The sequence below is a fragment of the Nomascus leucogenys genome, chromosome 16, assembly GCF_006542625.1.
Source record: "Nomascus leucogenys isolate Asia chromosome 16, Asia_NLE_v1, whole genome shotgun sequence".
In the NCBI taxonomy this organism is placed as follows: Eukaryota; Metazoa; Chordata; class Mammalia; order Primates; family Hylobatidae; genus Nomascus; species Nomascus leucogenys.
Genome location: NC_044396.1, coordinates 69,035,874 through 69,061,555, shown reverse-complemented (window position 1 = coordinate 69,061,555; position 25,682 = coordinate 69,035,874). Strand labels below are relative to the sequence as shown.

At 39.1% G+C, this 25,682-nt stretch overlaps 1 protein-coding gene across 4 annotated transcripts in view; it reads right to left on the bottom strand.

Moving 5' to 3' along the window:
* Nucleotides 1–3,109: 3,109 nt before the first annotated feature.
* The window catches only part of SLC30A8 (solute carrier family 30 member 8), a 237,813-nt gene continuing 215,240 nt past the window's right edge, over nt 3,110–25,682 (bottom strand). For all 4 annotated transcript variants that reach the window (XM_003256148.3, XM_003256146.4, XM_030795359.1 and 1 more), the window contains 5 exons: nt 22,283–22,436; nt 18,278–18,428; nt 16,613–16,718; nt 6,018–6,152; nt 3,110–4,649 (listed from right to left, as the gene is read on the bottom strand). In XM_003256148.3, coding sequence (XP_003256196.1) covers nt 4,504–4,649; nt 6,018–6,152; nt 16,613–16,718; nt 18,278–18,428; nt 22,283–22,436 — 692 coding nt within the window. In that variant the 3' untranslated portion in view covers nt 3,110–4,503. The remainder of the gene's footprint in view (nt 4,650–6,017; nt 6,153–16,612; nt 16,719–18,277; nt 18,429–22,282; nt 22,437–25,682) is intronic.

Sequence of the window (25,682 nt, the reverse complement as noted above, 5' to 3'; positions counted from 1 at the left end):
TTGGACTGTGTATAACAACCATAGGGTTTTAATGGCTGTAAATAGGATAATTATGTTTTCAACAAATGGGTACCCCTTTGAAGAAAGGAAATATAGGGCAATTATAATGATACGTTGTTTCCAGGACTTGATTGACACTTCTGAAAGGGGTGCAATTCAGCTTGACATCTCTCATCACTTCCTGGCTTTATGGTTGAAGAAGCACAAGTTCCTTTTTCACAACTGTCAAGGGCTCCTACCACCTCTGACCACCATCTTCTTCCTCCATTGGGGTTTTATGCCTATGACCAGAATGATTTCAAAAGCACCCGATTCTAACACATTATCTTCCATCTCTCTTAGACAAATATGTTCCCCAAATGAGTTATCTCTTCCAATAAATGATTGAGAGTGAAAGAGTGTATTCTCATTACAGTCCTCATTGGTATCATGAAAAACATGTCCTGCCATGATTTCGGTGATAAAAAGATGACTTAACCCAAACTCTCTCTTTCTTGATTTTATTTTAAACAACACACACTAACATTTTAAAATAGAATTTAAACAGGTGCCCAGTAACAGAATGACAAACGTTAAGTGTGAAATCAGAAAGTTAAAAAACTAAACCGCAGATGGTCACCTTTTTATTTTTTTTTAACATCCGCCTGCGCTGGACTGTTAAGTGGCCTCATCACTGTCAAGCCAGGCAGGATTTGTAAAACTTGGGATGTGGGTATTCAGAGATGACATTTGCTTGGTGCCTTTAATGATTTCTGTAATTAGTCATTTAAACAGATTGCCCTGTGATCCAAAACAGGGAATACAGAGAGATGAGCTGAGAAAATCATTTCCTGGAGGCACTTTAGAGCTAATTGTGGAAAATGAGGCTTGTCTCTTTGCAAGACTCTCTGGATCATATTTCATTGGGTGGGGATGGAGCTGTAGAGCAACATTCTCCAGGAATCTATAAAATGTATATGCCTGAGAGGTGTTTTTCTTTTTGACACCAGAGTGCTAAAAGACTTTGTTGGGTCACAAAATTTAACAGATATTAAGTGATCCAAATTGCCACTGGCAATTTAGAAACCAGAGAAGGAAATGCACCTGGTCAGAGAAAGTTGAGGCTACATGACAGAGAAAAGCCAAGGACATGATATTTCACAGGAATAGGGTAAGACTTGGGAGACCTATGACTTTGCCTTCTTTGCACTAGAAAGTTGTGCTTTTTGTTAATAAATGTCCTTGGAGTGACAATTCTGCTCTTCAAAGATAAAAGTGGAAGCTTTCAGAGACAGAAAGGGATTTGACTATTTTAATTAATTCATCACTCTCACTAGGTAACAGCCTCTCAGTAAATGCCTTTATCCCAGCAAGCCTCCATTGCTTCCTCTGAGAAACAGCTGTTTAATTCTCACCAATAATTTTGCCACTCTCTTGTGGGAATGGTGTTGATAACTCAAAATTTCTCAAAAGTTCAGATGATTTAAAATTCTGTGCCCACTCATGTTTGTACATAATAAAAAATAACATTTAACATGTAATGAATGCTAACTACATGCTATGCACAGCTCCAACATTTTTAAGTATCCTAGTTTATTAAACTCTCACACATTTGAACAGGGAGGTTTTACTGATCAGGAAATAGAGGATCAGAGCATTTAAGTAACTGGCTCAAGGTCACAGAGCTAATAAAGGGAAGAGCTAAGATTCAAACTCAGACAAACTAGCTTCAGAACCGATGCTTAATGTGTAAACATCCTTTCTTTCATGTCCTTCAACATTCCCATTTCCCATCTGTAACCAAACATATGGAAGGTATAAATTTCTTTTATGGGTCCTAACATCACCATAGAGCCCTAGATAAATCTTAAGTGGGTGCTGGGTGACGGTGAAGCATATTAAAAATGGAGGGTGGTGGTAAAGTTGACCTGATTTCACTACTCAGAAGAACAGAGTGTTGCTTCGAAAGACATAAAAGAATGTAGATGACGGGTTGATGGGTGCAGCAAACCACCATGGCACATGTATACCTATGTAACAAACCTACATGTTCTGCATGTGTACAACAGAACTTAAAGTATAACAATAACAACAACAACAAAAAGACATAAAAGATTAATGTTTTGATAGCTGGAGAGAATACAATGCCATGAAGTAAAGAATTCAACTACATGATTCCACTAACTTCCAGTGGCCTGGAGTTCTGACCACACCACGGAAAGGGTAATGGGAGAGTCAGAACTTCAGAATTGATGGATGGTGCATAAAGCCCCTGAGTAGCATCTGTTTTTTCATCTCAAAATCCTTAAAATCTCCCTTGTAGATTGTCTTGCATTTTGCCACATAAACATCTACTGTTCAGAGTTTTCAATCTAGTTGACTAAAAAAGCAGAATTTCAGGGAAACAACAGAAACACCCTGGGGCCATGGGACAATTACTTTGGTTGACACACAAATCTCCCTCCCTAATGACTACCTGACATTCAGTGAATTTCTGACTTAAAATCAAATCTAAACAAGATTTTCAAAAAGAAGCAGAAGCCAAGAATTATACTAAAACTTGTGTGTTTGCCAAGTCACCTAGTCTTTAGGGTGTCCTATGCAAAATATGGAAAAACAAAACCATTCAGTGGTCCTTGAGACAGGAAAAGTGATTTGGCATAAACCATTCTTTCCATTTTGAGAACCCGATGTGGCAGGAGACGTTGGGAACCTGAGCGGTTCTAATCCTGGTTGCCTAAACATGCTCACTGAGGTGGGGGATGAGTATATTTGTCTCTACTGAGCAGGGAAAGCTCAGCAGAATGCTAAGTAGCCATTTCAGTGGTGCTGATTGATTTGCAGAGATGGCACAGATGTGACCTCCTCAGTCAAAGTCAATGTTTTCTTGGCCCTCAAATTTCAGAAAAAAAATACAAATATAAATGATAAATAATGACAAGGCCCAGATATAGCCTCAGAGTCATTGCCTCAACAATTATTAATGCCTGCTAGGTTTCTAGTACCCTGCTAGAGTCTGACAACAACATAAAAATCATCTAAAACCTATCTTCTGTTCTCTATAATACTCATAACCATAAAGTTGCAAAAAGTATGTAGTTTTAAAATCACAGCGCGGAGAGTTTTCTTTGCATCATGTATTTTGCTTTTTCAACTAAAAGCTAACAGACAAACATAAGTGTGCCTTGTGCCTAGTCTTCCTTTTTTCTAGAATATCCTTCTCTTCTTCGTCTTCCTGGAGAGCCTCCATAAGTAATTCAAAGTCCAGCAGGGCTGTCACCTCAATGACATGAAACATCACTGGCCATGCCCATCCAGCAATATCCATTGCTTTCCTTTTATACCCCACTACATCATTGCAATTCAAGATACTATTGTAGCTGCCTGTGTATGTATCTAGCTGTCCCACTCAATGACCTCCTGTGGTTGACAATCTTCTAGACTATGGCTCATCTTTAGAAGCATCTCTGGGTAACTTAAAAATGCGGAAGTCCAGGTTCCAAACTAAACCCATTGACATAGGATTTCCAGAATGTTGGCCTGCACATCTTTAGTTTACTCTCCACAGACAGTGTTGAGTTGCTACCAGAACATAGAAGCACTTGCTGCATCTGATTCCTCTTTATAGTTTCAACGCCAAGCCCAATGTCTAGCACGAAGTGGTGCTCAGATCATGCTCATGGACTGAACGAATTGGTTGCATCTGCTTTATTCCTTCTTGCAGGTAAATATCTAAATTATTTGTGGCAACAACTTGGTGGGGTCAACTCGAATGTTTTTTCGGCTGTTCTTGAAGACTTCTGGGTCTCTACAACCACATTCTTTGGCTGGTGCCAGTGTTTAAGCACTCTGGTAGGTGAAAATATTTTCTTTTGAATAGTGATTATATAAAGTTTTGAAATAAGTTAGAATTTAGAAATAAGAGGGATTTATTGCCAAAATGTGACAAGTAAATAAAAATTAGTTGTAAGCACCTCTCTGTATATTCATGCCTATTTCCAATTCAGAGTAGAAAAAAATCACATTACAGCTTGGTGAGAGAACCAAGTTCTAATGGGGTGTTAGCATACAGAGTCACTTTTATTCTTGACTTGGCTCTCCTTATTTTTTGTTTCTCATGTTTTGGGAAAATTTTGTGACTATCTGTCCCTTCCACTGATTTCTAGTAAGACTTTCCTGAGTTCAAATTTACCTATGTGTTCTCAAGATGCATTATTGGAAGGGAGATGAATTTCGTATTGCTGATAGTTACAAGCAGCTGTTACTTCGGCTCCACTCAGGAATAATCTATATACACATTCCTTCAATTGAACACAGCTACTGATCAGTATATAATCCAATTGATTAATGGATCTCAGTGCCTCTTCCTTCACGGTGAGTGGAGCTAAATAAATAGATAAAATGTGCATTGCACCATGACATGAATTTCTTCCTTTGGTTCCTTATTTTCTATGATGCAGAAACTGCACAGCAGCATGTTTGAAGGTGGCCTGTCAAATTTGGGAAGCTGACAGTGTGACTGAACTAGTCACAGGGGTCTTCACAGAAAAGGCAGTCGGGGTCCTGGTCAACTGGAGATTCCATCTGAATGGTGAGTGAGTGCACCATAAAGCTTTTGCTGAGGGCTTTAGCAATTTCTCTCCGAACCACTTGGCTGTCCCGGCTGGCTGCTGTTGATAAAGAACCACAGGGAGATTAGCACTGATTGCACACGCATGGGCGACTGCTGTGACTCCAACTTCAAGTACTTTGTCTTTGACCTGCTGCGGTGGGGCAGAGGCAGGGCACTCAGAGGAAGCCACGTTTGCTCTGATAATCAGCTACATTCACACAGACAAGGCAGGGGAAACTCTAGTGCAGCAAAGTGCCCTGTCGCTATGGGAACTCTTTCTGTCCACTGTTATCTCTGGAGTCTGGCATTCCTAGGAGCTTAGTATGGAAGGGGAGACAAGCCCTGGAAAAAGCCAAGACAGAACTATGATTTCTTATACAGCCCTGCTCACCAGCTCCCAGGGATCTCTGGGTTGCAGGCCTTGTATGTAATCAGAATTTATATCAACGATAGTGACAGGAACCAGGAAGCGTTTAGAGCTCCCCACAGACCTTTCTTAGAGCAGCAACCCTCACTGCCATTTTTTTTCCTGTCCCAAATGCTATCAGCAGGCTGTAAAGTCTCCTCCACAGCAACCTGAGTGTTTACTAGTTTCTTCCATTTGCAGTGAAATATTGGCATAGTGAATGCTGTAAATTCCCTGAAGTCAGACCTGAGCCCCTTCGAGAAGATGAGGATGTCTGAGAAAGCACAGTTTTCAAATGACCATCACTAGTGTTCCTGTCCCCTGCCCCTAAGTAACTCCTTGAGTCATTTTTTAGCAGCCTAATGTATTATGCTTGGCCTAAGCTTTCTCTTGAGGCAGTAAATGCCCTCCCACTGCCTATCCTCCCAGCTCTAGACATATCAGAGACAAAATTAACTTCTTGAAAAAGTAATTTTTAGTATAAACCTAGTATTATAAGAATTTTCTCACATGGCTACAGAATTTCTAATCATACAGTGTGGGACCCCACCATAATTCCTATTAGCACATCTGTTAGCTTGTTAGAAATTTAAGAGTGGGACCTGTGTCTCTTTCATCTTCCTATTTTCAGTGCTAGGAAAAACATCTTATACATAGGAGATACTCAATTAAGATTAAGTTTTTAATTCATTCCTATTATTTGACTGATAGGGCACCAAGCCAAACAGATGAAGTTGAATATTCAGAGTCCAAGGCCTTGAAGTGGCAGTTGCATTTTAGTCCTTTGTTCTGTCTGTCCTCGGCCCTCTGCAGTCAGCCCCAAGAATGTCGTGGGTATCATTGTTGCTATGACAACATCAATAAGTGGGCTGGTTTCAAAGGCCCTTGGTAATAGAAAACACTTTATAGTGTTTTGACAAGCAACAGACAATAAGGGCAGCTCTACAAAAAGGAGGGAAATTACTGACTTTACAGGACAAGGACTGAATTTTTTCCAGGGTGTTTACAAAACTCACTGACCTGTAGCAACATGAGCTGAGAGAATTACTTGATTCATTGTTAGAGACCAGATGTGCAGGCTGTGCACAGACACCACCCCGTCGACTGCTAAAATAAGCTCTTTCACACCACTGTAATTCAGGCTCTTTGGCACACCTGACAAAAGGGAAGAGATGGAGGCTGTAGTTATTCAACTAAATACAGCTCATCGAATTACCTAAACAAGCTGCGAAGTCCTCACCAAAATTTCAATGTGCTCATCCCTTTGCTGGTTTCTTACTTCAAATGTTTACACATAAGATTTACCTGACTACTTCAAGGTTTACCATCAATCAAAAATTCCTACTCAGAATACTTGCAGAATTTACTGTGCAATAACCAACAACGGTAATTATCCTTAGTTTTTATGGTATACTGTTAAATTAACTGTGCCTTTCCCAACTATCTTTATATACATTCTGGAAAGTAAAATGAAATAACATGAAATTTGGAATCAAATAATCATGGGTTAGCATCCTGACGACAACTATTGTGAATTTACCTAAATCCCAGAACTTCTTTGATCCTCAGCACATTTGTAGTAAAATAAGGGTGATAAGAACAACACATAGATCACAGAGATCTTTGAGGAGAAATTCGGAAAACATCTAATCATTATGAATAGCAATGTTGTACAAAGATTAGTTACCCAACAGGTCATTTAGTGAGCTGTGCTAACAGAGGATCCTAATATTGTATAATACCATTTTATTTGATTTGTAAGTTTTCCATTATTTTAGCTACATTGGAGGATGCTGTAGAAGAGATGTCTAAGTACAGCCCTTTTTTAGCCTCTACTTCAGTTATGTACAAACAACACAAACATCTGGGGTGTTTATTAAAAAAATAAATGTACCACGACTCCATTCCAGACCTGAAAGGAAATTTCTATGGATGAAGCTCCAAAATCTAGAGTCTTTCAGAGTGGTTTTCTTTTTTTTTTTTTTTTATTATACTTTAGGTTTTAGGGTACATGTGCACAATGTGCAGGTTTGTTACATATGTATCCATCTGCCACGCTGATTTCCTGCACCCATTAACTCGTCATCCAGCATTAGGTATATCTCCTAATGCTGTCCCTCCCCCCTCCCCCAACCCCACAACAGTCCCCAGAGTGTGATGTTCCCCTTCCTGTGTCCATGAGTTCTCATTCTTCAATTCCCACCTATGAGTGAGAACATGCGGTGTTTGGTTTTTTGTCCTTGTGATAGTTTACTGAGAATGATGGTTTCCAGTTTCATCCATGTCCCTACAAAGGATATGAACTCATCCTTTTTTATGGCTGCATAGTATTCCATGGTGTATATGTGCCACATTTTCTTAATCCAGTCTATCGTTGTTGGACATTTGGGTTGGTTCCAACTCTTTGCTATTGTGAATAGTGCCGCAATAAACATATATGTGCATGTGTCTTTATAGCAGCATGATTTATAGTCCTTTGGGTATATACCCAGTAATGGGATGGCTGGGTCAAATGGTATTTCTAGTTCTAGATCCCTGAGGAATTGCCACACTGACTTCCACAATGGTTGAACTAGTTTACAGTCCCACCAACAGTGTAAAAGTGTTCCTATTTCTCCACATCCTCTCCAGCACCTGTTGTTTCCTGATTTTTTAATGATGGCCATTCTAACTGGTGTGAGATGGTATCTCACTGTGGTTTTGATTTGCATTTCTCTGATGGCCAGTGATGATGAGCATTTCTTCATGTGTTTTTTGGCTGCATAAGTGTCTTCTTTTGAGAAGTGTCTGTTCATGTCCTTTGCCCACTTTTTGATGGGGTTGTTTTTTTCTTGTAAATATGTTTGAGTTCATTGTAGATTCTGGATATTAGCCCTTTGTCAGATGAGAAGGTTGCAAAAATTTTCTCCCATTCTGTAGGTTGCCTGTTCACTCTGATGGTAGTTTCTTTTGCTGTGCAGAAGCTCTTTAGTTTAATTAGATCCCATTTGTCAATTTTGGCTTTTGTTGCCATTGCTTTTGGTGTTTTAGACATGAAGTCCTTGCCCATGCCTATGTCCTGAATGGTATTGCCTAGGTTTTCTTGTAGGATTTTAATGGTTTTAGGTCTAACATTTAAGTCTTTAATCCATCTTGAATTAGTTTTTGTATAAGGTGTAAGGAAGGGATCCAGTTTCAGCTTTCTACATATGGCTAGCCAGTTTTCCCAGCACCATTTATTAAATAGGGAATCCTTTCCCCATTGCTTGTTTTTGTCAGGTTTGTCAAAGATCAGATAGTTGTAGATATGCGGCATCATTTCTGAGGGCTCTGTTCTGTTCCATTGATCTGTCTCTGTTGTGGTACCAGTACCATGCTGTTTTGGTTACTGTAGCCTTGTAGTATAGTTTGAAGTCAGGTAGGGTGATGCCTCCAGCTTTGTTCTTTTGGCTTAGGATTGACTTGGCGATGTGGGCTCTTTTGGTTCCATATGAACTTTAAAGTAGTTTTTTCCAATTCTGTGAAGAAAGTCATTGGTAGCTTGATGGGGATGGCATTGAATTGAATCTATAAATTACCTTGGGCAGTATGGCCATTTTCACAATATTGATTCTTCCTACCCATGAGCATGGAATGTTCTTCCATTTGTTTGTATCCTCTTTTATTTCATTGAGCAGTGGTTTGTAGTTCTCCTTGAAGAGGTCCTTTACATACCTTGTAAGTTGGATTCCCAGGTATTTTGTTCTCTTTGAAGCAATTGTGAATGGGAGTTCACTCATGATTTGGCTCTCTGTTTGTCTGTTATTGGTGTACAGGAATGCTTGTGATTTTTGTACATTGATTTTGTATCCTGAGACTTTGCTGAAGTTGCTAATCAGCTTAAGGAAATTTTGGGCTGAGACAATGGGGTTTTCTAGATATACAATCATGTCATCTGCAAACAGGGACAATTTGACTTCCTCTTTTCCTAATTGAATACCCTTTATTTCCTTCTCCTGCCTGATTGCTTTGGCCAGAACTTCCAGCACTATGTTGAATAGGAGCGTTTTTGAGAGAGGACATCCCTGTCTTGTGCCAGTTTTCAGAGGGAATGCTTCCAGTTTTTGCCCATTCAGTATGATATTGGCTGTGGGTTTGTCGTAGATAGCTCTTATTATTTTGAGATACGTCCCATCAATACCTAATTTATTGAGAGTTTTTAGCATGAAGGGTTGTTGAATTTTGTCAAAGGCCTTTTCTGCATCTATTGAGAGAATCATGTGGTTTTTGTCTTTGGTTCTGTTTATATGCTGGATTACATTTATTGATTTGTGTATGTTGAACCAGCTTTGCATCCCAGGGATGAAGCCCACTTGATCATGGTGGATAAGCTTTTTGATGTGCTGCTGGATTCGGTTTGCCAGTATTTTATTGAGGATTTTTGCCTCAGTGTTCATCAAGGATATTGGTCTGAAATTTTCTTTTTTGGTTATGTCTCTGCCAGGCTTTGGTATCAGGATGATGGCTGGCTTCATAAAATGTGTTAGGGAGGATTCCCTCTTTTTCTATCAATTGGAATAGTTTCAGAAGGAATGGTACCAGTTCCTCCTTGTACCTCTGGTAGAATTCGGCTGTGAATCCATCAGGTCCTGGACTCTTTTTGGTTGGTAAGCTATTGATTATTGCCACAATTTCAGAACCTGTTATTGGTCTATTCAGAGATTCAACTTCTTCCTGATTTAGTCTTGGGAGGGTGTATTTGTCGAGGAATTTATCCATTTCTTCTAGATTTTCTAGTTTATTTGCGTAGAGGTGTTTGTAGTATTCTCTGATGGTAGATTGTATTTCTGTGGGATTGGTGGTGATATCCCCTTTTTCATTTTTTATTGCATCTATTTGATTCTTCTTTCTTTTCTTCTTTATTGGTCTTGCTAGCGGTCTATCAATTTTGTTGATCTTTTCAAAAAACCAGCTCCTGGATTCATTAATTTTTTGAAGGGTTTTTTGTGTCTCTATTTCCTTCAGTTCTGCTCTGATTTTGGTTATTTCTAGCCTTCTGCTAGCTTTTGAATGTGTTTGCTTTTGAATGTGTTTTCAACCTTGGATGCACATTAGTATTACCAGAGGAGATTTTAGAAATCCTGATGACTAAGTTACACCCAAGACCAATTAAATCAGAATCTCTGTGGATAAGGCCCAACATCAATGCTCATTTGGTGATTCTGTCAGGCAGCCAAGATTGAGAACCACTGCACCAACATTCATGAGCCACTGAGGAGCTCTGCTTTGCAGTGGTTCTCTAGTCTGACTACATGTTGTTAAAAATACCAAAGGCAGCCCCAACCCCAGATGATTAAATCAGAATCTCTGGGTGATATAGTTTGCATATTTATCCTTGCCAGTGTCTCATGTTGAATTGTAATCCCCAATGCTGGAGATGGGGCCTGGTGGGAGGTGTTTGGGTCATGGTGCCAGATTCCTCATGGCTTGGTGCTGTCTTTGCGATGATGAGTGAGTTCTTGCAAGATTTGGTCATTTAAAAGTGTGTGGCACCTCCCTGCCCTTGCTCCATTCTCATATGACGTGCCTGCTCCCCCTTTGCCTTTTGCCACTATTGGAAGCTTCTTGAGGCCTCCCCAGAAGCAAATGCCACCATGCTTCCTGTACAGCCTGCAGAACTATGAGCCAGTTAACCTTATTTTCTTTATAAATTATCGAGTCTCAGGTATTTCTTTATAGCAATGTGAGAACAGCCTTATACACTAGGTATGGGAGGCCTGAGCATAAGCATTTTTTAAAAGCTTCCCAGAGGATTATAATGAACAGCTAGAGCTGATGAACCATTTACTTAATGAAATGGGGAACCCTTAACCCTCCTTTTGAAAAATTTAACTGATTTATGCCTGAGGTTGCAATTTTTTGAATTTTTGCAATCAGACCTTGGCAATGACTTTGAGCAGGATATAATTAACTCTCACATGCTCAGCGTTCCAATAATGGAACACTAGGCATAAATGGGCTAAGAACCTTGCTCATGGGGGATTTCCTCCTTAGAGTTAACTCAAAATTCTCTACAGCATGAGCTGAGTTTTTGATCCTACCTCATATTATTTGGAGAAGTAACAAAGAGCTGGTCATCATGCTATTTTTATTCTATGAGTGGCAAAAGACCTAGGCTCCTAGAAGCAGATGAAAGGAATTATTGTCTCAAATTAGCCATACAATGTGAATAAAGTCATGGGTAAAATTGTTATAATAATAACAAACTTTTGTTGAGGGCCCACTATGTGTAAAGTTTGTGCACAGTACTTTATTTATAGCAATTATCTCATTTAATAGTCCTAAAAACTTTAGAAGCTAGTTATTAAGGTTACAATTCTTATTTAACTAGAGAGGAGGAAATTGGGGTCAGTTAGACTAAGAAACATTGCTAAGGCCACACAGAGAAGTGGCAGAATCAGGGATATCAGATCCCAATGTCTGTGCTCTGAGTATAAAGTGTTATGCAAATACTAGAGTCTAGGAATTGCAATCAAAACATTGTCTGTTATGCCTAATGTGTGTCACCTCTTTGGGGAAGTTCTGTTGACCATTTGAAGACCTGCTATCATTCATCTAGGCCCTATGAAATTAAGTCATGATCCCACTACCCTTTTTTCACTTGTCTCCTTCATCTCATTACTATTATAGAGAACACAGGTCCACCATGACTTATTTTATTATAACAAATAGTGTTGCCAGGCAAGAGGCATGGCCCCACTGGCCTCGATGCTCCATCACATCCTAGAACTTTCTTTTACTTGGCGGGGAGTCTGAAAAAATATTAATGCACCCAGGAAAATATCTAAATTAGTGTTTAATAAATAACTTCCCAGACTTATAAATGTATTTTGAAAACCACTAAACATCATTCATAATTAAATAATTGCATTTGAAATCAATAAGATATAATATTTCACCTATCAGAGTAGAAAAGAATGAACAGTTTGATAATACCCAGTGATTGTGATGATGTGAGGAAAGGGGCACTTTCACATGCTGTTGAGGGGAAAGAAATTGATACTGTATCTTTGGTAGAAATGGTAATATCTATCAAATTTTGAAATGCATGTGATATAGTTTGGCTGTGTCCCTACCCAAATCTCACTTTTAATTGTAATAATCCCCACATGTCAAGGGTGGGGCCAGGTGAAGATAATTGAATCATGGAGGCAGTTCCCCCATACTCTTCTGGTGGTAGTGAATAAGTCTCATAGATCTGATGGTTTTACAAATGGGAGTTCTCCTGCAAAAGCTCTCTTGCCTGCTGCCATGTAAGGAGTGACTTTGCTCCTCCTTTGCCTTCTGCCATGATTGTGAGGCCTCCTCAGCCATGTGAAACTGTGAGTCCATTAAACCTCTTGTTCTTTATAATTACCCAGTCTCAGGTATGTCTTTATGAGCAGTGAAAAAACATACTAATAAAGCATGTAAGTTTTGAAACAGCAATATCACTTCTAGGAATTATTCCACAGATATACAAGTGCTAAAAATATATATGTACAAGGGTGGTAATTACATCATTGTTTAAAATGTCCATCACAAGCAAGTACTTCCATGCTGTGGAGTAATTACAGCTGTGAAGAAGAATGGGGTATATCTATGTATGTGCTAATATAAAAGATCTCCAAGTGAAAAATGCCAGGTGCAGAGAAAAAATGTGAATCAATATGTAATCCCATTTTTATAAAAAAAAGGTACACACATACATCACATCACATACACATATACATGTATATGCAAATGCACAAATATCTTTGGAAAGATAAATGTCAACTTAATAGGTATTTTCCCTGAAGAATAGGACTGAGAAGTCAAAGATGGAAATATAAGGAGACTTTTTAAAATTATTTCATACTTTTCTGTATTATTTTTAAATTTACTAAGTACTATACTAACAAACATAGTTTGAAAACCTAATTTAAAAATTGTCTTCCAGAAAGGAGTTATCTGCCAGTTTCTATAATTAGCTGACATAGTCCAGTCTCTGCACTTTTCCTGAAGTAAAATAAGAAAGATAATCACCAGGGAAGAGCTATAGTGAGACACACACAAAAAAGCGGAATTGTCTTTTATCTTTCTTTAAGTCAATAACTTCCATAATAGCAAAAACAGCTGCAGCTCAGCACTCGGCGCTCAGGAAAGAAAATGGATGCTTCTGTGGCTTGACAAACCAAATATTCTCATGTTTAGAGCCAGAAAATTTACTATTACTCTGTGACATTTGATACCATTATCCATTTCACTGTTGTCAACACTATCATCTTTCAACAATTGTAGTGACCACCAAGAACAAACCTTTAAATGTATACTTAGCAGTGAACGCTAACAAAGTGTGAGCTGTCACTGAAGGCAATTGCACTCTGAGACCAGATCTACCTTATGTCAAAATGTGCTGGACAAAAAAAAAATCAGCTAATGTCTGGATATTTCAATCATCTGGATGTTTGATATGATGCAAACTTCTAGCTCTGACTGAATTTTACAGGTGCCATTCCCAGGGCCAGCATGTGGGAATCCCTTCAGTGGTACAAAAAGATTAGTCCAGTGGTTCCTGAAGTGTTGTCCTGGGACCAGCAGCACAAGCATCTTGTTAGAAATTCAAATTCTTGCCTCTCCTACTCCCCAATAAGATATACTGACTCAGGAATTGTGGAAGTGGGCTTAGATATCTGTGTTTTAATAAACCCTCCAGGTGATTCTGATGCCGCTAAAGTTTGAGAACTGCTGGGTTAGACTAATAAGGGTTTTAGGCAAGTCCTTCATAATACCTGTTTTCCTGGAATGTAAGATAGAAAATAATATCATTTGTTAATTACAAATGGTCAATATAGCAATGATAAATCACCTTGTAAATATAATCAAGTACCTTAGGTCTCCAATAAACCTTATTTTTAAATTTTAAACAGCTTTAAATTGACATAATAATTGTACATATGTATGGGACACACAGTGCTGTTGCCATACAGATAATGCATAGTGATCAGATGAGGGCAATTAGCAAATTCATCATCTCATACATTTATTATTTCATTGTATTGGGAATGTTCAATATCTTCCTTCTAGCTATTTGAAACTATATATTATTGTTAACTATATTCTTGTCATTCTATAGTGCTATGGAACACTAGAGCTTATTCCTGCTAGCTCATTGTAATTTTGCATCCTTTAACAACTCTCTCCCTTTCCTACTCTTCCCCTTCCCCGCCTCTGCTATCTGTTCTACTTTTCACTTCTATGAGAACAATTTGTTTTTAGCTCCCACATATGAGCCAAAACATGTGGTGTTTAACTTTCATTTCCTGGCTGATTTTACAGTTCCATCCATGTTTCTGCACATAACAGGATTTCATTCTTTTTCATCGCTGAATAGTATTCCATTGTGTATATACACTGCATTTTCTTGATCCATTCATCTATTGTTGGACACCTAGGTTGCACTCCCACACTTTACCTTTGATGCTCCGGTCAAATCTCCTCTGGTTATTTGTTGCCTTGGCCCTTTCTTGCTGGGGGGGACTAGCCCCAGCATCTCTAGTCAGCCATCTTGCTGATGTCACTCTCTGACATACTTGAATATTCTAAGATAATGTCAACGGGAGTCAGTAGTTCTCCCATTCCAAGTACCACTGAATAGTTCTTCTGGTAATGAAGATGGATTTATTCTGATCAAGACTCTCTTATCTGGCCTTTCTGAGGCCATCAGTATCTATGGTTGACTGGCGCTATGGCCACAGTCCATAACAAAAAATTGAGAATTTCTTGCTGTATAGATAAATATACAGTACAGTGTTTATCTCCACAATGTAGCTTTATATTTCCTATATTCTAGTCAACTCAAAATGCTAGCTGAGAGTTTATATTTACTGAACTCCTCCTGTGTTCTAGACATAATGCCATTTATTTCATCTAATCCTCTCAACAACACTATATTGTGGATGTGATATTCCCATTTTTGAGTTGAGAAACTGAAGTTCAGAGGAGATTGTCTGAGGTCTCACAGCTAGAAATTTGCATGACTAGCATTTGAACAGAGGTGGGTCTGATACAAAGATGTTGCTTTTTCAACTATATGATGTGTCTCTCTGAGCTAACTCTGCCAGTAAAGATGTAGCCTAGAAAGGGCAGAAACCAGTAGTTCTTCAACCATTTTATGCCAAATGAAAAGAAAGTCACCAAATTGCAGAATGGGGGAGAGGAGGCAGGCAGTAAGCTTTAGGCATAAGGACAGATTTCTTTGCAGTGAGGGTTATTTATGTGATCTATTCCTGGATAGTTGGAAGACTCAAAGAGCCCAGACGGAAATTTCACAGGCACAGGAGAGTAGTCAAGGATAATGATAATAGGGCTATAGATGATGAGGTTAATAACATAAGATCCTACTCGGGGCTAAGAGCAGGCCTCAGCAAAGCCTCTGGGACCACTGGCCCCTGCTCCCAGCCATGTTAAGATCTCTAATAAGAGGCCCACACCTCTTCTTTGTAGCAGTTCCCACTATTGCATTTCTGTGTAATTTTTTGAATAATCTCTTTCTCCCCTTATTAAAGTATTATCCTCATGAGGACAAAGCTTTTATTTTATTTATTTTGTTGAGGTAGGGTCTTACTCTGTCACCCAGGCTGAAGTACAGTGGCGCCATCTCAGCTCACTGCAGCCTCTGCCTTCCAGCCTCAAGCAATCCTCCCACCTCAGCCTCCTGAGTAGCTGGAACTACAGGCATGCACCACAATGCCCAGGTAATTTTTTGTATTTTTTGTAGAGACGAGGTTTTGCCATGTTGCCCAGGTTGGTCTCAAACTCCCGGACTCAAGCAATCCTCCCACCTCAGCCCCCCAACCTGTAATTCCTGGAATTATAGGCATGTGCCCAGCCCATATTTTATTTTACTATATTTTAAGAGACAGGGTCTCACTATGTTGCCCAGGCTGTAGGGCAGTGGCTATTCACAGGCACAATCCCACTACTGATCAGCACAAGAGCTTTGATCTGCTCTGTTTCTGATCTGTGCCAGTTCACCCTTCCTTAGGCAACCTAGTGGTACCCTGTTCCCAGGAGGCCATACTGATGTTGAACTTAGTGCAGACACCTGAACCTCATAGCACACTACAGCCCAGAACTTCAGAAAAGAGCTGTGTTCTGCTCTGCTCATCTCTGTAACTCTAGTTCTGAGCACACTACCTAGCACAGAGTTAGGGCTCAATAAACACTTGCCGAACTAACAAATAAAAGGTCACCCTTGTTTTCTTCTACTCTGAGATACAATTTGATAAAAATGTTTAGCTCTAATGCAGCCTGGGGGGTAAATTTATGTAGTTTTTTTCTTAGGTCTTTTCCAGGTATATTTATATTTTTGCAGTATCTCCTCATGGTGTTTATACTTACTGTTTTTACACTGTGAGATATTACATAACAGTTGCTAGAGCAAGAATAGAAGCCAGTTCTTTTTACTTGTTCCCATATGAAAAAAATCAAATGATTGTTTTCACAAAAATTCCTTTTCACTTTAAATTTTTCCCATAATTCACATTAACAGTGAGCATGCCTTGCAGCCATTCCCTTTTGTGATTCTAGGGAAGAGAAAACACTGACTCTGGGAGTAATAATAAAATCACTCCTACCTTCCATGAGTAAGATGGAGAAGTCCTTTAAGATAGTGATGGTGCTGGCCAAAACAAGGATGGAAAAGATGAATGTGCATATTGGGTCAGCTATTTTGTACTCTGGCTAAAAAAAAAACAGAGATTTTGATTAACTGAATTCATACCTCTCTTCCAGAAAGTCTGATTAATAAAGTAAGTAAACCTCCTGTATCTTTCCTTCTCTGTCACTCATTCACCCTTTTGACATGTGTCATCCAACTCAGAAGCAAGACATTGTTTTTGAAGCTCAATCCTTCCTTTTAGCTTTATACTACCAGCAAATAAAGTGAGACTACAAGACATGCTCTCCCCATAATTTAAGAACTAAAAGGAAGAATATTCTTAAGTTTGCTCTCAAGAGCCCTGATTTAACTTCTTGCAGATTAATAAAAGTACAGAGTATGTGATGAAAGTATGCACAAATATGCCCACAAGATCTAATAACTTCTTGGCCTTAATTATAATGAGCAGAAGAAAGGATATAACTTGTTCAGAAATTGCATATGGCCAGCATACAGCTGGACTATGCTCTTGGCTGAGTGGAGTGAGTTTATTTCTTTGCCTCTCAAGTATCGCACATACTCAAGGCTGGCATCTTTGATGCAGTCTTAAGGGTGTGAACCAAAGTGTCATCCTTGCTCAATCTCACTGGAACCCTTAGCCTCAGGGTGAAATGTCTGCTTTTCTACCCTTGAGGAAGTTCTATGCCCCAGAAGTCTGTGCCCCACTATCTTTAAGAAATTCAGCATCAACTCAACCTTTTTCAGTGGACCCTCAAACTCCATTTACCCTTACAATTTTGAACTGGTTTTGCCTTAGACTTAAAGCTTTCAGTGATCATTTTGCTCAACTGAATTTAGATATGTCTTTGTAATTTTTATTTCCATGTTTTCACTTTTTTAGGAAAAGCTGTGAGTCTCTGCAAATTAGACAACTGTGATGCAAACAGACAGAGCTAAATGTTCTTCTCCATTCTCTGCCTGCCAACCCATCGCTGTTATCAGTATTACCAGGTAGAGATCTGTGGTGGATATTTATTTGTTTAGGGTCAGAGGCTTACCGGGGAGTCATTCCCACTTTTCATTAGCACCTTGGCTTTTGGGGGAGAAGTTACCTCTCCCCCATTGTGGGCAATATTGGTGGAACAATAAATCAGGTACTCTAACCTCCCTTTAGCCAAGCAGCAGATACAAGACACGACCTAGGTCAACTGGACTCCCATTCACAGAAATATCATTCTTCGGAAGTGACAAAAACAGAAAAAAAATTTGTTGAGACACATTTATTTCAGTGTGGTGTCTGGGACAGAAGTTGGATCATTTCTAAAATCTAGATATCAAAATTTGCCCTTATTTCTACTTTGATGTCTAAGAGCACATATAATAAATTTCAGCCAATAAATATACTTTTTGTTAAAGTGAGCCAGAGATGTTCCCTATTGCTTATAATCCAAGAACCTGAAGGTATTCACAGTTTTGTTGCTGTTCATCTTAACACCGTGGTTGAGTGTTTGCTTGCTTTAGCTTTGCAAAGTAGTTTGTATAGGTAAACAGAGGATGCCTATTCTCTTTAAATTCATGTTGGAGGGTCAGCTTCTGTACTAATCTACATAAGTACTAGGATGGTGAGTAAACTCAAACTCACCTTAAAGTAGATAATAAGTGCACTAATTAGCACACTGATACTCTGAAATAGATCTCCAAGGGCATGCACAAAAGCAGCTCTGACGCTGGCATTGGCTTGTACTTCCTTGTGATTGTGGCCAAGGCATCTCTGGTGCAAAACCACAGTTAGTCTGAAAGAGAGAACAATGTTCTTAGCACACATGACACCAGTCTTAAAAACGTAGGCAGTATAATGGAGGAGCTGGCAATAACATGCATTATCCAAAATGATGGATAGTTGAAATATTTATGCTTTAAAAAGAACTATCTTTGACTAATGTTTAAATACATGTCATAGAATTTTAATACGTTTACACAAAAACAAACCACAAAGACCCATCCAGTTTACTCATTCATCCACCTAATGTTTATCTGTTTCATGTTGAAACTGGAAAGCATCACTTCTTAGATGAAAATCAAGCATTTGATAATGAAGGGAGGAAATCTCCTTTACTGAAGGTTGACTAACTGTCAGGCACTGAGCTGGCTTAAAGTCAAGCTTCATTGGGAGCTTAATTAAAACTACTGGTTTCAAATGCAAAAAACACAGGAAGGGAAAAATAAAATAAGTAGTGAATTTTATTGAAGTTTTATTTTACCTTTTATTTTACTTAATTTTCTGCATTTTCAAAAGAATTTTAAATTTGAATGATTTCTTAATGTCCAATGATAAGAATATTGTGCTCATGTATATAAAGCTATTAATCCAGAAGTAGAAATATATTAATGTATGAAAAATGATCTTGTACGTGTACATACATATACACACAATATATTGCAAAGCTGGGCATCTCTTGTCTGAGTCAAAGTGATCAGTAGCAAACACTATAAACTGTGTACATAATTCTGTTTATCTTTAAGAAGTATTAGACTAAAGGTAAAATTAGAACATTTTCACTGACAGCTAACAGTGTTTTGCCTTTCTGAACCTTTTCTAAACATTTTGGAACACAGATGTAAAAGCAGCAACATATTGTTCAACACCATGTATCCAATTCTATTTTCAGGTAAAGTGTCTGTTAAATCTCAGGTCATCACCACAAAGTGGAATGACCACTAGCCATCAAGATCTGACCACTACCGAATGTGCAGTTTTCAGGTGTTCATTGTTTGTTTGGGTAGAAATTCACTCTCACCTAGGAGTTACCATTTAAGGTTCCTTAGACAGCCTGATACGGCTGACAGATCACAGACCCTCATCTGATCTGCCATGTGTGTTCATCACGTTGTCATTCATTCTTGTACTCATCTTATTGACAAAAAGAGAGAGGAAAAAAACTTGTGTAGTCACTCATATGCAGACACTTGTAAAAGCTTGGGCCATAAAGGTGAGTGAAAACAGTTGTGGTCACTCCCCAATGTAGCTTTAAATATGCTAGAGAAGGTAAAGATTAACACCCCACTCCCCCACCGCGCGCGCACAGACACACACACACACACACGTGGAAAATTCTAATTACAATAAGTCCACTGGTACTATGGGTAATACAACAGAGGAATCTGATTTAGTTAGAAAGACGTAGCAGCTGAGTTGAATTCAAAAGCTTAAGCTAGAGTTAAATATGCTGAGGGGAGGAAATGTTTCAGGCAGTGAAAACTTAGCAGGCAATAGCCTTAAGGCTGTATTTATAACCTTCATCCTAGAATCTCTTCACAACTTCTATTGGAACTTTCTGTCCTGATTTTGAGTCCCCAGGGAATAGACTTATTCCTGAATCACAATTCTGATATCTTTATATTCAAACAATACAGCATCTAGCAGCATTTGAAACCGGTAATCCCAGTTCTTGGAGAAAATATAGTCACTCAGCATTCTTATCCATAAATAACTATCTACTTGCACAAAGAAGGCAGAGCTTTCCAACTGCCTTGACTCTCTGAGTGTAAAAAGCACCTGCAATGTTAAGGTCCTTGTTCAAAAGCAGTTATGAGAAAAAGAAAATTTTGATGATATCTGTTTAGAAAATCAAACCTGATCATTGAGGCCCCAGATTGATGTGATAGTTGGGTAGGTTTGTAGCCTTCACCTTTGTGTAGCATCAAGACAGCCTATGTGACATATGACTCTCAGGAAGTTAATACTTGCATTCTTCCTTCTGCCTCAAGACCATATTGTTCTCCTTATGCAAAGCGGACTTTATTGACCCGTAGTCAGCAATATGTGTGCTCTGGCATATTTGTCTCCTAGAGGTGATAGATTTACATTGATCTACTCACACTTTTTCTCCCAGTGCCAATGTGAAACACATTTTCAAGTTAACTGGCTAAAGATGGGGATCTAGTCAGTGACAGCAGATCAAACACCATTCTTCTAATTATTTAGCTCAGAGATTTTGAGCAATGGTTCACAAACTGAGAGCTGGGTAAGTGAGATGTCAAGGGGCAAGGCTATTAGAATGACCTGAGGACCTTTTTCAAAGTGTACAAGCTCAGCTATTCTTGAATTCCAGAGATGTCACTGTACCCCCTCTTAAAATCCACTGTTTAAAACTTCATTTTTGATCACTGTCTTCTCTACTTTCATGTAAAAATCTACCTCATAGCATGTGTCAAGTTATATTGCAAGATAGGCAGATGATATAAATAGGCTGAGTTTCCTATTGCTTCTGTAACAAATTACCATGATGCTTTAGCAGCTTAAAACAACACAAACTTATTATAGTTCTGGAGGTCAGAAATCTAAAGTGGGTCTCTAGGACTGCATCCTTTATGGAGGTTCTAGAAGGAAATTCATGTTCTTGTCTTTTCCAGCTTCTAGAGGCCACCTGGCTCCAGGCCGATTTCTCCATTTTAAACATCAGAAATACAGCATCTTCTCTCCTCTCTGATCCTCTGTCTCCCTCTTATAAGGACGCTTGTCATTATGTGGACCCACCTGGATAATCCAGGATAATTTCCCATCTCAATATCCTTCATCATATTTGCACAGTTCCTTTTGCCATATGATTTAACATGTTCCGAAGTTCCAGGGGTTAGGATGTTTAAATCTTTTTAGGGGAGTGGGTCATTATTCTGTCCACCAACACGATAGCTAGCTAGATCACTAGATAGATAGATGAATGGAGTTTTAAGTAGAGTTGCCCAGAATTAGACCCTCAAATGGGAAGGAGAAATTTGACTCAAAAAAATCAAAGTCCTGGCCTCAAAACGCCATTGCCTGAGCAATGCAGTAGTTCATTTTGGGAAAGGCAGACTCATTTGTCAAGGGACATATGCTCATCTCCTGTAAGAATGATTTAAGACTGCCTAGATAAAAGAATGGACCAGCAGGTTGAAACTTAAGGGAGAATTTAACTAACATAGCGTAAGGAAGAATTTTCATGCAGTCACAATGCTGCAAAGATAAGAGGCTGTTTTTGAGGGAAATAAATTTCCTTTTATGAGTTCTATTAAAATATATGAAACTAATGACCATTTTATGGAAATGTTGCAAAAGAGAATGAAAAAGTAAAATGGGGACTGAAGTAAATACATTTTAGAGTCCCTTCCCACCCAGCTCATTGGGAAGCCATCATCTGCTCATGCCATAGAAATGGAAGAGTAGTAAGTCATGCCCCATGTGGAACCACCAGCATGCCTGAGAGCAGAATGTAAAGAAGCTCAATTCTGGGTCTGCAAATCTGGATTAAAATCCTGGCTCTGTACTACTTAATTGGCAGTGTATTTAACCTCACTGGGCTTCAGTTTCCTAATCTATAACATGGGTGTCGTGAACATTAAAGTTGGTCATGTATATTCAAACATCCTAACCCTGCCTCTGGCACATCAGAAGCTTTCAAAACATGATAGCTAGCAGAAGCCGATATTAAAAAACACTTTAGCTTAAACAAAAGCAGTCAACCTTATTTTCAATCTTAGAGCCATTCAAACACTCTGTCCGGCCTCTACCATCTTCACACGTACTGAGTTTTTAAAAAAGTCTTTGTCCAGATAGAGTTACAGGACAACCTCATGGGCACTGTGCGGGGACCAGGGGATGACTTACACAATGTTGGCCGCCACTGCGCAGCTGGAAACGATGATCATCACAGTCACCTGGATCTGGTAATCGGGATACAGCAGGCGCTCACACGCCAGGTACACTAGCACGCCAGTCACCACCCAGATGCACAGGATGGAGAGCAAGGCACCAAGGATCTCTAGGAATTCAAACACACACAGAAACCCACACACAGATAACTCCATCACCTACACCCCCAAGAGTCATAAGACTCTTTGCCACTTCCCCCAAAAAGAGGCTTCACATTAGTTCATTCAGTGATTCACAAAGTAAAAAAGTGTGGATGGATTTTAAAACTAAGAGAAGGAATTTTAATGTTGCATTCATAAAACACCAGCATCTGAGTCATTATGCTCCAAGTTACTAAGTAATTTCCAGCAAATTTTTACAACATATTAATTGCTGCCTGCCCCTACCCCCCGTTTTCCTTGGGGATCTTAATTTAAACAGGTGCTAAAATGATTGAAACTTATTAGGAGGTAAAATAATGAGACACAGAGAGTAAAATGTGTTTAGAAACTCTTAATTTCACCATAAAACATTTACGACCTGCCAGTGCCAGCACCTTCAATGGAATAAAATAGTGAAAAGGGAAAGCTTCAGAGAGCACTTGAAGAAAATGAGTTTTATTTGCCAATGTAACATATTATAAACACAGAGGTGAGCTCAGAGGCTAACACTCTGACTGCATTTTAAGAGCAACAGTAAGAAAAAGAAGCATCAGAATAGAAGTGTTTACATCAATATGTAAAGATAAAATGGTGTTCAATCTGCCCACTGAGAAAAGTGCATTTGCTCACTTAGGAGTTAACAACTCACTCTGACCTTTAATTCAAACCCATAGATTCTAAAAACCCAGAAGGGTCTAGAAACATTCTGTGAGTCAGTGGTCAGGTACAATCCATCATTTAGTCCTTCCCCACTTTAAGCTAATCCCAGAGATTAGTTCCTTTTAAAGTAGGGCAATGTAATGTATCATTACCCAGTGTGTGGCAATTATTTTCCAGACTTTAGCCATTTACAGATAACCTTCATAACGTTTTCCAAATCCACATGCTACCTGTCTTATTAACCACTCGATATTCTTTTCAAATAAATTCACTTTTTACACTTAGCTTCTTCCTAAACAATGTTATCCATGAAATTACATATTTGATGTACTAGTTTATTTTGTAATGTGTATCAGGATGTGTAATTATTGTCCATGTGACACTTAAAATTATCTGACTAACCAACTGTGGAACATTTCTCACACTATGGGAAATGCTGATGCAGATGTTTAAGGCGTCAGCTCAAGTGTCAGACGTATATGGCCTGCCAGTGACTGGCTATGTGACTTTAGACAAGTCACTTAACCTATTTGAGCCTGAATTTTCTTATCCATATGTATTATAATAATAGAATATATGTATAACAAGTTGCCATAGATTATGAGTTGAATTATGTTCCCCCCAAATTTATATGTTGAAGTACTAATCTTTGGCTGGGTGCGGCAGCTCATGCCTATAATCCCAGCACTTTGTGAGGCTGAGGCAAGCGGACTGCCTGAGGTCAATAGTTCAAGACCAGTCTGGCCAACATGGTGAAACCCCAACTCTACTAAAAATACAAAAAAAAATTAGCCGGACGTGGTGGTGTGCATCTGTAATCCCAGCTACTCGGGAGGTTGAGGCAGGGGAATTGCTTGAACCAGGGAGGTGGAGGTTGCAATGAGCCGAGATTGTGCCACTGCACTCCAGCCTGGGCAACAGAGTGAGACTCTGTCTCAAAAAAAAAAAAAAAAAAAGTACTAATCTTCAATTCCTCAGATTGTGACTTTATTTGGAAATAGGGTCATTGCAGATGAAGTTAGTTAAGATGAGGTCACATTGGAGTAGGATGGGCCCAATATGGCTGGTGTCCTTATTTAAAGTGGAAACCAGGGCCGGGCATGGTGGCTCACACCTGTAATCCCAGCACTTTGGGAGGTTGAGGTGGATGGATGACAAGGTCAGGCCAATATGGTGAAACCCCTGCATCTATTAAAATTACAAAAAAATCAGCTGGGCTTGGTGGTGCATGCCTGTAATCCCAGCTAATCGGGAGGCTGAGGCAGAAGAATTGCTTGAACCCGGGAGGTGGAGGTTGCAGTAAGCCGAGATCACGCCACTACACTCCAGCCTGAGTGACAGAGTGAGACTACGTCTCAAAAAAAAAATAAAATAAAAATAAAAAAATAAAGTGGAAACCTGGACACAGACATGCAAATGGGGAAAATGCCATGTAAAGATGAAAGCAGAGCTCTGTGAGCTGAGGAATGACAAAGTTTGCCAGAAAACCACCAGAAGCTAAGATAGAGGCCTGGAACTGATTTCCCCTCACAGACCTCAGAAGGAACCAATCCCACTGACGCCTGATTGCAGACTTCTGTTTTTCATAACTGTGAGACAATAAATGTCTGTTGTTTAAACAGAAATGTACTTAAAACCGAGTAATGTAATATATTATTACCCAGTGTGTGGCAATTATTTCCCAGACCTTAATCATTCATAGACAACCTTCATAATTTGTTACGAAAATTAATAATGTACCCCCCAAAATAACATACCCAATTTGTAGTACATTATTAAGGCAGCCCGAGGAATCTAATACAACATATAGCAAACACTCAAGAAATTGTTATTAGTCTACTCAGGCTACTTACAACTCCCCTTTGCAGAAGAAGTTAATGAGGACTAGGCCCAAGAATTTCTGGTTAGCCGGAAATGGAGGTTGAGTCTGTGGATGTCAGGTAGTGTGCTTCCTACCCATGAAAATCCAAATCAGGGTATGAAAGTGAAGCGTGTCTAACTCAAAACCCCTGGTTAGGAAGCACAGTGGGAAAAGAGCTGGCGGGGTAAAGCTCAATACCAAGAGCAAGACTCGGGAGTCAGATCTCAAGACAAAACAAAGAGTCAGAAATCCAAAAGTAACTAGTTAGAACAGGAGGCACATGAGGATCATTGGTAAATGCTACCATGATTGCTTAAAAAAAAAAAAAAAAAAAAAAAAAAAAAAAAAAGTTAGCTTAGCTGGGTTCACTGGGTTGGCCAGATTATGGGTGTGTTGGGTATGAATGTGTTGGACTCACCTCTATATCTATAGAGGTGCTGTTTAATATGGTAGCCACCAATCATGCGTGGCTGTTTAAAATGAAATTAAGTAAATTTAAAAATCTGGTTCTTCAGTAGCACTAGCCGCATTTAAAGTGCTCAATAGCTACATTGTACTGTATATTACAGAATATTGCCCTTGCAGCAGACAGTTCTATTAACAGCTCAGGGTCTTCCATGGCCACGATGCCAAAGTACAAGCAGAGACCTACATTCTGAGTTCACCGTATGCTTTCAAATCATCCTAGGTTTAC